The sequence below is a fragment of the Aphidius gifuensis genome, linkage group LG4, assembly GCF_014905175.1.
Source record: "Aphidius gifuensis isolate YNYX2018 linkage group LG4, ASM1490517v1, whole genome shotgun sequence".
NCBI classification, from domain to species: domain Eukaryota; kingdom Metazoa; phylum Arthropoda; class Insecta; order Hymenoptera; family Braconidae; genus Aphidius; species Aphidius gifuensis.
In genome coordinates this window covers 2,824,461-2,835,326 of record NC_057791.1, presented here as the reverse complement: position 1 = coordinate 2,835,326, position 10,866 = coordinate 2,824,461, and the positions used below count along the sequence as shown (strand labels likewise).

Sequence of the window (10,866 nt, the reverse complement as noted above, 5' to 3'; positions counted from 1 at the left end):
AAGAAAAAAAGCCACATCATGATGAATTATTTTCCTATATAAATTAAAAATATATGCTAATCATTTTTTTATCTTTCTTTTTTATAATTCATTGGTGATAATTAAAAAAAAATCTTTCCTTTTTTTTTTTTTTATTCTTTTTTTAAATCCACGTATGTTATATTATTTTTTTTTTTACGTTTGCCTATTCTGCGCATGTGATGATTTTATATGCAAGAACCTAAAGCGTCAACTCCAACATCATCATTCTTTACAGTTTTTATTTTTTCTACAGTGTGTTATTTTCTGTCTTGTATAAAACATTACTTGAATTTTTTATTTAACAAAAATCACATGTATCATTTTAAATTATCAGTTTTTTTATCATACAATATTTTAATTAACAAATAAATTTATAAACTTTATTTTTTAATAAATGTGTAATTGTGATTCATACTCAATAATGTGTAAAAAATTTTTTTGTAAATTTAAAAAATTACCATTTTATTCTTTTTAATAAAAAAAGCAATAAAATTCTTCAACTCAACCCCTTTTTTTTTTTATTAATTATATTGTTAATTGAAAATTAAATTTAAATAAATTTGGTAAGTTTTTTTTTTGTTCATAATATTGTCATTTACTGTGTGAGTGTGTGTGTATGAAAATTTTTTAAAATATAAAATATATAATATCATCCACGTGTATTGATAAAAATGTGAATAAAATATTTATTTATTTTTGGAATGAATTTAAATGTCTATATTTAAATACATCTTTAATTTAAATGTCACTCTAAAATTGAATTAAAATTCAAAGAAAAAAACACTTGCTATGGAAATAAAACTGTGCAATATATATTTTTAATTTTTATATGGAAAATGGAATATAAAAAAAATTACAAAATAAAAAAAATATATATAAATTTGATTACAACCGGCTGGTGGTATGTTATAACGTTCAATAGCCTCTTGATTCTCTCCTCCCACTCAACCCCCTGTCCTCCTATCAGCCAAGTCTCGCCGTAATTTTTTTTTTTTTTTTTTCTCCTCTACCCGTTAACTTGTCTTTTTTTAATAATGGTGTATGTTTCATCAACGAATGTGTATTTTCCTTCTCTCTCTTTACCTCCCACCGACCCACCACCAAATCAGACCATGTGCGTAATTTTTTTTTTTTTTTTGAATATACATAATTAAAATATTATTTGGAGTAAAAATAATATATTTAAATACAATAAATATATTTTTTATAAATAAAATAAATTAACATAAATTTTAGAATCAAAAATAAGAACAAAAATAAAAAAAAAAAAACACAGTACAACTTTATTTTTAAAAATAAATTTATAAAGTAGATTTTTCTGTACTTATTATTTTTGTACACGCTAAAGTATATAGTGATTGAAAAAAAAATATATATAAGATGGTTTCTTTGAGAAAAAAAGTATGTATACTAGTAGCCAACATAATCATGATGATAGAGTAGAGTAATGTACAAAAGTTGTATTGAGACGCCAGCAAAAACTTGTCTCAACTTTACTTGATTTTTATTGGATATGGATATAATTTTTGAAAAAAAAAAAAATTATAAAATAAGAAATAATTAACTATCATGATAATAATGGTAAAAATATATATGACTCATGTAGAAAAATGATGATGATGATGATGATGATGACAGTGATGGGGAAAAAAAATAGAAAAAGAAAAATAAATTAAAATAATAATTTACTTGAATTTTTAAATGATGGTCAGTGTATATAATATTTGACGAGTACAGTAATGCAAGTATATCCTGTAGGATCAAGGTTATTTTTCTCTACTCTCTCAAAAACCACTTATATATTATTTTCACATATATTCACTACATACGCATGTGAACATTGTAAAATATAATTTTAAAATAAAAAGGAAATGCAAAAAATAAAATCAAGAAATATATGTTGTTTTTTTTTTTTTTTAAATTATAAATAATATAAATAAATAAAAAAAAATTATTTATAACCATGTATTTTATTGTCAACCTTCAATACTGTAAAAAAAATTTCAATTGGAATTTTTATTAATTTTTTTATATAAATATTTTCTATATATAGTTACAAATGAATTTTCTCTTTTAATTTATATTCTATGGTTTTTTTATTATTTTATCATCAGTCTATATAGTTTTTAAAAATTTATAGTAACATTGAGCTGATACTTGAACAAAGGTAGAAATATTATTTTAACATAGCAATAAGGCAAGATTTTTTTACTGTCGCGCCAACTTGAACACAAAAATTTTTTTTTAAATTTATTTTTATATATATTCACCCTTTTTTTATGCCTTTCAATTTTAATATTAATATATTTATATATCTAATTTTTTTTTTTATTATTTATTTTATTTAAATTTAAAAAAACTTGATTTTTTTCAACCCCAACATTATCATTCATTTAATCTTGAAAAAAAAAAATCAACTTTAGTCAACGCATCAATCTCTCTCACAGCTGTATAATCCTTAAACTTTTTTTAAAAAATAAATTTCATGCATTTCTTCTGTCAAATGCAAATTATCATTTTTTAAAATCCCTTTCTTATTTATTTTATTTTTTTAAATATTTAAAGTCCAGCTTTGGTCAATGTATTATTATAAATGTATATACTAAAATAGCCTTCGTTTAAAATTATACTCAAGTAATTTTGCTGCTGCTGCTGGCATTTAATATTATTCATCTTATTTTTTTTTTGAATCTAAAAAAGGGATAAACGAGATTTCAGTCAAACCCTATATTTGGCACTGCTGTATATTATTTTTAGCTGTGTAATTTTTCTTTATTTCATTACAATAAATAAATTTTTTCAATAGACGTATAAAAAATTATAATTCAAAGGAAAAAAAAATGAATAAATAACTAAATAAATAACCGGTTATTATATTTGATTATTGAAAGAAAAAAAAAAAATTTTGCTTTTTTTTTGCGCAAGAAAAATTCCCTTCTCTTGATTTTCAGTGTGATTTGTTATGGATACATGCTGCATACATATCCATGAAAGATGAAAATGGGATTGGCAAAATAATAATTAAAATAAAAATAATAAAAATTATGAATGCCGACGACCTGGCGACGACGCCACGTTGTGCATACTCTTCAAGACATAGAAAACAACACGAAAAGTGCAAGATAAATGTATATCAGAAGGAGAAAAAAAAAAAGTCATTGATGAACTTGGTGATCAACTAACGGGGGGGTAAATATAAAAGGTGGAATAATAAAAATAAAAAGAAGAAGGAGGAGGATGGGAGGTTGTTGTACGTATATTCCCTCTGCTACCTCCATCATCATCATCATCATCATCAAGAGTGGAGGAAAAAAAAAGCCGGCACTAATGCCATCGTTATTTCTATCATACATTCAGTCAGATTTTAAAACTCGAACGAGACACCACGTTCCTTTAAATTTTTCAACATTTACTAACAATCATACATAGTAAATAATAATTGATAATTTATTTAAAAAATTATTTTCTTAATGGTTTTTTTTTCTATATAAAAATTAAATTAAATTTCTTCTTTTGATAATTTTAAATATCAAAAAAAATTTAATTAAATATATTTTTTTTTTAATTGAAAATTTATTGGCAAACTTAAATTAATATTATTATTGTTATTTGTGATTTCAGGGTAACGTGGTGATAAAAACAAACAAAATTTATTTTTAAAAAAATGTTATAGAAAAATCAATTGACATTTGTATATATATATATAAAAAAAAAAATAAAAAACTTAAAAACACAATTAATATTACTTAAATTTTTCAATTAAAAAAAAAAAAAAAAAAAAAACTAAAATGGCTTATGATGATGTCATATTACGAATGGGAGAATTTGGAAAATATCAAAGACGAATTTATCTACTTTTGTGTCTTCCGGCAATAATTTGTGCATTTCATAAATTAGCTGGAGTTTTTCTTGGTCCAAAAGTGGGAGTACGGTGAGTGGAAAGTTTTTAAATAACCAAAACTATATACGATAACAAAATAATACTAAATATATACAAAAAAAAAAATATAAAGCAAAGTGAACACGAAAAAAATTACCATTTCAAATTAATTCAATAAAAATTTATAAATTTATATTTTGATTTTAATTACAGACGTATTATGTCAACTGAAAATCCTTGCAATTCAACATTTGAATTACCAGATGATATATTAAATGCTGTTTATCAATGGGATCAAAAAATAAAACCAACTCAAGCATGTAAATTTCGTTCAATAAATGAAACAAATACATATTATTCAAGAATACTAGACAGTGGAGGTGATGATACATGTAAAAAATTTGTTTATGATACAAAAACTTATCATACAACAACTACTGCTGAGGTATATTTACACGTATATATTATATATTAAATAAAAATAAATCCATAATATTAATAATAGCATAATTATGTTGTTCACTTATATATGCTTCAGGGCATTGACGTATATATTTACATTTTATAAATAACACGTTTAATAATAATATTGCATGCAAAGATTATTATTGACATGAAAAATAAAAAAAAAAAATCATAATTAATTTAACAAGTTTTTAATTTTATTTTTAATTTTTTTTTTCAAGTGGGATTTGGTGTGTGATAGAGCATGGCTCAGAACAACAGGAGACTCATTATTTATGGTTGGAGTAAGTCTTATTTATACATAAAAAAAAAAATTAAATTAAATTAAATAAATTATCAAGCGTAATTTTGATTAATTATTATTATTAAATTATAATGTCTTTTTTTTTTGTTTTGTTTTTGTCATTAGGTCATGGTGGGTTCAATAATATTTGGTAGTTTATCTGATAAGTGAGTTGACAATTATTATTTAAAAAAATAAAATTATCAAGACTTGTTTATTTAATTTAATTTAACTTTTTTTTTTTTTGAATTTTAGATATGGTCGTCGTCCAATATTTTTTCTCTCTTTAGTCATTCAACTTGTTGGTGGAATTCTCGTTGCAATTGCACCAGAATATATATCATATGTAACTCTCAGGCTTATTGTTGGATCAACAACAAGTGGAGTATTTTTAGTTGCCTATGTTATTGGTAATTATATTCCTAAATTTACTAATATTATTTTTTTATTGCCTCATATTTGTCTAATTAATTTTTCATCAATTTAAAAAAAAATCAATATTTAATTTTTGTTTATTTAGCACTAGAAATGGTAGGACCAAAAAAACGTTTAGTTGCTGGAGTTGGATGTCAATTATTTTTTACAACTGGATATCTTATAACAGCTGGTCTTGCCTATTTAATTAGAGACTGGAGAACACTACAAATTGTAATAACATTACCAAGTTTTCTATTTTTATTTTATTGGTGGTAAGTATGACAAAGAAAAACAAAAAAAAAAAAAACTCTAATATAAACTAAAAATTTAATTTAGGTTTATTCCTGAATCAGCACGTTGGCTACTTACAAAAGGTAAATCAGAAGAAGCTAAAGATTTATTACAAAAAGCATCAAAAGAAAATGGTGTTGAAATACCAAGAGAAACATTAAATTGTCTATTAAATGAACATACTGATGAAAAAAGTGGATTAGCTGAAAAAGCATCATTATTTGATCTTTTTAGACATCCAAATTTAAGAAGAAAAAGTATTCTATTATTTTTCAATTGGTAATTTAATTAAACAACTCATCGGTATTTTAAATTATTTCATTTTTTTATCCTCTAAATTTTTTTTTTTCTCTAGGCTTGTTAATAGTGGAACGTATTATGGTTTATCATGGCAAGCATCAAGTCTTGGTGGTAATGATTATATGAATTTTTTTTTTTCTGGTCTTGTTGAAGTACCAGCATATACATTTCTTATATTTACACTTGATCGTTGGGGTAGAAAATTTATACTTTGTGGTTGTATGATTATTGCTGGTGTTGCACTTCTTGCTACAGCATTTGTACCTGATGGTAAGTCATATCATTTATCATCATTAAAATTATTTTTTTCATCAGCCAAAGCAAATATATTATTTATATTATTTATAGGTCCACTAACTAATGTACTTGTTATGATTGCAAAATTATCAATAACATCATCATATGGTGCTATTTATATTTTTACTGCTGAACAATTTCCAACTGTTGTAAGAAATGTTGGACTTGGTGCTAGTTCAACAGTTGGTATGTTTTATTAAATTAAAAAATTAATTATATTTTTATTAAAATTACTATTATTTTTAACAGCTAGAGTTGGTGGAGTACTAGCACCATACGTTAATGAACTTGTAAGATTATATTTTTTATATAAAGTATATTATATTAAACAAAAAAAAAAGAAAAAAATTATCATTTAATTATTTATTTTTTATAGTCAATTTATTGGCAGCCACTTCCATTTGTTTTTTATGGAATAAATGTACTAATTGGTGGTGCATTGTCAACTCTATTACCCGAGACATTAAATAAAAAATTACCAGAGACAATTGATGATGGTGAATTATTTGGAAAGTAAGATGAATTTTTTATTTTTTAATTTGATATATTATTTGTTAATTATTAATATCATATTGTGTGTCTTTATTATTAATTTATTTTTTATTTTTTTCAAAGAATTTATAGTAAAAAAGAAAAAATACACAGGGATGTTGGACAATTGGGTGATAATGAACTATTAAAACCACTCAAAACTATTGAAAATGGAATTCATGATTTGAAACATAATGTATGATCATACATAAACAATGATCTCTTCAGTATTTTTTTTTCTTTCGTTTTAAATAGAATTTTGAGTACATGTGATATATTTTCAAGTGAAGTATTTTAATATTGCTGATATAGAAAAAAAACAAAAACAAAAAATTGATATACGACATAGCTTGATTATTATCTTGAATAATTTCATTAATTATTTATAATATTGTTGATTAAACAATTTAAAAAATTTTAATCAAATTTTAATAATAAAAAACACACAAATTTTATGCAATTTTGTTAAACGGTATTAAATAATAATCCGTTGCAAATGTACTGATTTTGAAAATGTAAAAAAACGAAAAAAAAAAAAAAACCCGTTATATATTTGTACTTTTTCAAAGAAACTTTTTTTTACTAAAGTAATGTTGAAACTTGAAATACAATTATTAATTTATTTTAGTTTTTAAATTATCCTTATTCCTTGAACAACAACAACAACAACAACAAAGCAAATTTTTTTTTTTAGTTATGAAAAAATCCGAGCATACATTTCCTGTGACGTTTTAAAAAACGAAACGCCACCAAACTACGAAAATAAAAACTACTAATTGCTTTGATACGCAATTAATTAATTTAACAAACTAAAAATAATAATAATAAATTAATTAAAATATAAATAATTCTAAAATAATTATATAAAACCTCTATTAGTTCAATGATTTAAAAAAAAAAAAAGATTAAAATTTACTATTTGTCTTTTTTGTGTGTCGCCACGTATCAAATCTAATGACGTCATATTTCCCAAAGAGAGAGAAAAAAATTGCTCAACAAACAGTGGAAAAAAAATCTAAGATCTAACCCGATCACATAATAATAAATAAATTCGAACACTGCACAATAATTAAAAATGATGGCTAATTATGTGAGGAAAATTAGCCAAGGGGCAACCCGAAGAAATGTAAGTTAATTATTTAATTATTATAATTATAATTTGTTTTTTTTTTCTGATAATAAATCTCTATGGGTGACCTATGACAATGCGTGGTTGATCTTAGTCAAAGTTATACGACTTGGTTAAATTATTAATTATAAATAATCATCAATGTCATGAAAAATTTGATGATAATTATTTTTCTTTTCTTTTAACTGGTGAACATTGATCATTGGAAAGTATGCTACATGGAATTCGGTAAATATAAACTTCAATACTTTTATTGAAATAAAAAAAAAAAAAAAAAATAGTCAATGTCATTATTCAACAATTTTCATTTGACATTGTATCATCACACCACTTTTTTTTTTTATTTTTATTTTCGTTAGTAATATTAATCTAAAACTATTAACAAATAAAAACACAACAATATAAAGTTGGCACCCATTGAGAATTTTATATAAATATTTAAAAATAATAAATTATTTATTAATTATTAATAAAATAATAATTTTATTATTATTATTATTATTTAGGTATTCTCAGTATTTTCAAGTGGAAAAAATAATTATGCAACTGAGGCATCATTTGAAACAAAACCATTTAGACTTCATAAATTAGAAAATGGACCATCAAATAAAGTTACTGTAACACGAGATGAAGCACTTGATATTTATAAAAAATTACATACAATTAGAAGAATGGAAACAGCTGCTGGTAATTTATACAAAGAAAAAATTGTACGAGGTTTTTGTCATTTGTATTCTGGCCAGGTAATTTAATTAATAAATATAGGTATATTTAATTAATAAAATTAATAATAATAATTATTATATATTAATTATGAAATAATTAAATATTAGGAAGCTTGTGCTGTTGGTATGCAAGCAGCTCTTCGTCCAGTTGATTCTGTTATAACAGCATATAGAGCTCATGGTTGGACATATTTAATGGGTATATCACCAGTTGGTGTACTTAGTGAATTGACTGGACGTCAAAGTGGTAATGCCAGAGGTAAAGGTGGTTCTATGCATATGTATGCTAAAAATTTTTATGGTGGTAATGGTATTGTTGGTGCCCAGGTAAGAACAAAAACACAAAATATAAATAACATATAATTATTAAAATAATTTAATAATTAATTGATTTAAAAAAAAAAGGTTCCATTGGGTGCTGGAATAGCTTTTGCTCATAAATACAAAGGTGATGGTGGTGTTTGTCTTGCACTTTATGGTGATGGTGCTGCAAATCAAGGACAAATATTTGAAGTATATAATATGGCTAAACTTTGGGATGTACCATGTTTATTTGTTTGTGAAAATAATCAATATGCTATGGGTACAAGTGTTGATCGTGGTGCAGCAAGTTCTGAATATTATACACGTGGAGATTATGTTCCTGGTATTTGGGTTGATGGTATGGATGTATTGGCTGTTAGAGAAGCAACTAAATTTGCATTAGATTATTGTACATCTGGTAAAGGACCACTTGTTATGGAAACAATGACATATAGATACAGTGGACATAGTATGTCTGATCCAGGTACAAGTTATCGTACAAGAGAAGAAATTCAAGAAGTTCGTCAAACACGTGATCCATTGACAAGCTTCAAAGAACGTATACTCAGTACTAATCTTGTTACTGCTGATGAACTCAAGGTTAGTTGTAAATTTATATTTTTCTTTATAAAGATTTTTGAATAATTAATTTAACTTTTTTTTTTCTCAACAGAAAATTGATACAGACATTAGAAAAGAAGTTGATGATGCTGTTAAAATAGCTAAATCTGATAAAGAAATTGGTGATCATGAATTAAGTGCTGATGTTTCTGTTGATATTATTGATCCAGAAATTCGTGGAACAACACCATTCATTCCTCTTAAACACAGTCGAATTGGACCAGCTGTTAATGCCTAAATACTATTATTTAGTTAAATTTTAGTTTAATTACCTTTCACCTCAATTTAACAAAAATAATAATAAATGAATAACAACAAAGTTTATAACAAATGAACAAAAATTAAATTTTAACTATGAAAATTTAGAAAATATATGTATTCGAGCGAACGAAAACACAAACTGTATATTTATTGATTTTATAGATGTTGATAAAATCATCAATAACACACTGATTTAAATCAATACAATGTATTTCAAATTTAAAAACTAAAAATGAGATTAAAACTTGTATAGACCCGTTATAAATTAATAAAAAAAAAACTTTGTTGAATAAGAAAATTAAAACAATAGATAAGCAACGAATAAAATTTGTAAAAAAAGAAAAAAAAAAAAACAAAGCAATTGTTGATTACAATAAACAAATAATAATTGGCCTTAAAAAATTTGTTAATAATTTTCCAAAAATAAATTAAATATTATTTAAAAGAATGAAAAAAAAAGAAGAAAAAATTTACAATTCCAGAGTAAACTTACAAGTCTTGATGTCAACTAATTGATCAATTTGATATATTTACAAATAGTCTTGGAATTTTGCTAAAAAAGTATACATATCGTAAATCATTTAATTATTGATTTGATTATTTCAATTCGTGGGTCAATGAGCCGAACCAATGACAAAGAACCACACCTTAGTTTAACAATTAACTCTTATTTAAATTCGTAAAATTTTTTTTTTTTATATTACTGCTAAAAATTGCTGACAGACAGACAACAAAATGTACCTTTTTTTTTATTCTTAAATGACCTTGAAATTAATGACATTACAAAAAAATGTTTAATAATATAAATTTAATAAACAAATGTTATTTTTTATATTAAAAAAACAAAGAATCATTTTTTAAAAAATTTAATGACAACAAAAACCAACAGATAATCCATCATTTTGTTCATGATTTTTATAATTATTAATAAATTTGTTATCAACTTTTATAATTCGACTTTTAAAAGGTAAAAATATCGATGTCAATTATTTTTTTATTAAATCATTCCACCTGTGGGTTATCGAACGCTGAATGAAAAAAAAAAAAGATCCTCATAAATGAGAATATAGTTTGTATAAAAAAAAAAAAAATGAGACTATTTTTTACGCGCATGAACACGCACGATTCTCCCACTTGTTATCAGACTTGTATTCTCTCTAAAACTACATATTTTTCTTACAGTTGATATTTTATTTTGAATGATAGCTAAAAAAAAAAAAATTGAATCTATTTTATTTTTTAAGTTACTACTATGGCCCACGAGGGAACCATCATTATTACTTCAACTCATCAACAAATTTCAATTTTTACATTGGGTAAGTTTGTAATAAATAAATATTTT

General features: G+C 23.5%; 2 protein-coding genes across 3 annotated transcripts; both read left to right on the top strand.

Moving 5' to 3' along the window:
- Positions 1–3,367: 3,367 nt before the first annotated feature.
- On the top strand, positions 3,368–7,096 carry LOC122854489 (organic cation transporter protein). The gene is made up of 13 exons (XM_044155211.1): positions 3,368–3,449; positions 3,643–3,952; positions 4,115–4,346; positions 4,588–4,650; positions 4,776–4,816; positions 4,905–5,059; positions 5,170–5,338; positions 5,403–5,636; positions 5,713–5,927; positions 6,006–6,140; positions 6,204–6,244; positions 6,331–6,467; positions 6,570–7,096. The coding sequence occupies exons 2-13, from the start codon at positions 3,810–3,812 to the stop codon at positions 6,685–6,687; spliced, it is 1,683 nt and encodes a 560-aa protein (XP_044011146.1). The 5' UTR covers positions 3,368–3,449; positions 3,643–3,809; the 3' UTR covers positions 6,688–7,096.
- Positions 7,097–7,264: 168 nt separating this feature from the next.
- Positions 7,265–10,500, top strand: LOC122854488 (probable pyruvate dehydrogenase E1 component subunit alpha, mitochondrial). Of its 2 annotated transcripts, XM_044155209.1 has the most exons (6): positions 7,393–7,611; positions 7,825–7,842; positions 8,121–8,357; positions 8,448–8,666; positions 8,745–9,242; positions 9,316–10,498. In XM_044155209.1, the coding sequence occupies exons 1-6, from the start codon at positions 7,561–7,563 to the stop codon at positions 9,499–9,501; spliced, it is 1,209 nt and encodes a 402-aa protein (XP_044011144.1). In that variant the 5' UTR covers positions 7,393–7,560; the 3' UTR covers positions 9,502–10,498. The 2 variants fall into 2 exon arrangements, with proteins under 2 accessions (XP_044011145.1, XP_044011144.1); XM_044155210.1 differs by lacking the exon at positions 7,825–7,842 and having other exon boundaries at positions 7,265–7,611; positions 9,316–10,500.
- Positions 10,501–10,866: the final 366 nt, after the last annotated feature.

Coding starts and splice junctions, on each gene's coding strand:
- LOC122854489 (XM_044155211.1), top strand. CDS start 3,810: ATGGCTTATGATGATGTCATATTACGAATGGGAGAATTTGGAAAATAT. Junction 4,651..4,775: donor ACTCATTATTTATGGTTGGA/GTAAGTCTTATT, acceptor TTTTGTCATTAG/GTCATGGTGGGTTCAATAAT. Junction 6,141..6,203: donor TGGTGCTAGTTCAACAGTTG/GTATGTTTTATT, acceptor TATTTTTAACAG/CTAGAGTTGGTGGAGTACTA.
- LOC122854488 (XM_044155209.1), top strand. CDS start 7,561: ATGATGGCTAATTATGTGAGGAAAATTAGCCAAGGGGCAACCCGAAGA. Junction 8,358..8,447: donor GTCATTTGTATTCTGGCCAG/GTAATTTAATTA, acceptor ATTAAATATTAG/GAAGCTTGTGCTGTTGGTAT. Junction 9,243..9,315: donor TTACTGCTGATGAACTCAAG/GTTAGTTGTAAA, acceptor TTTTCTCAACAG/AAAATTGATACAGACATTAG.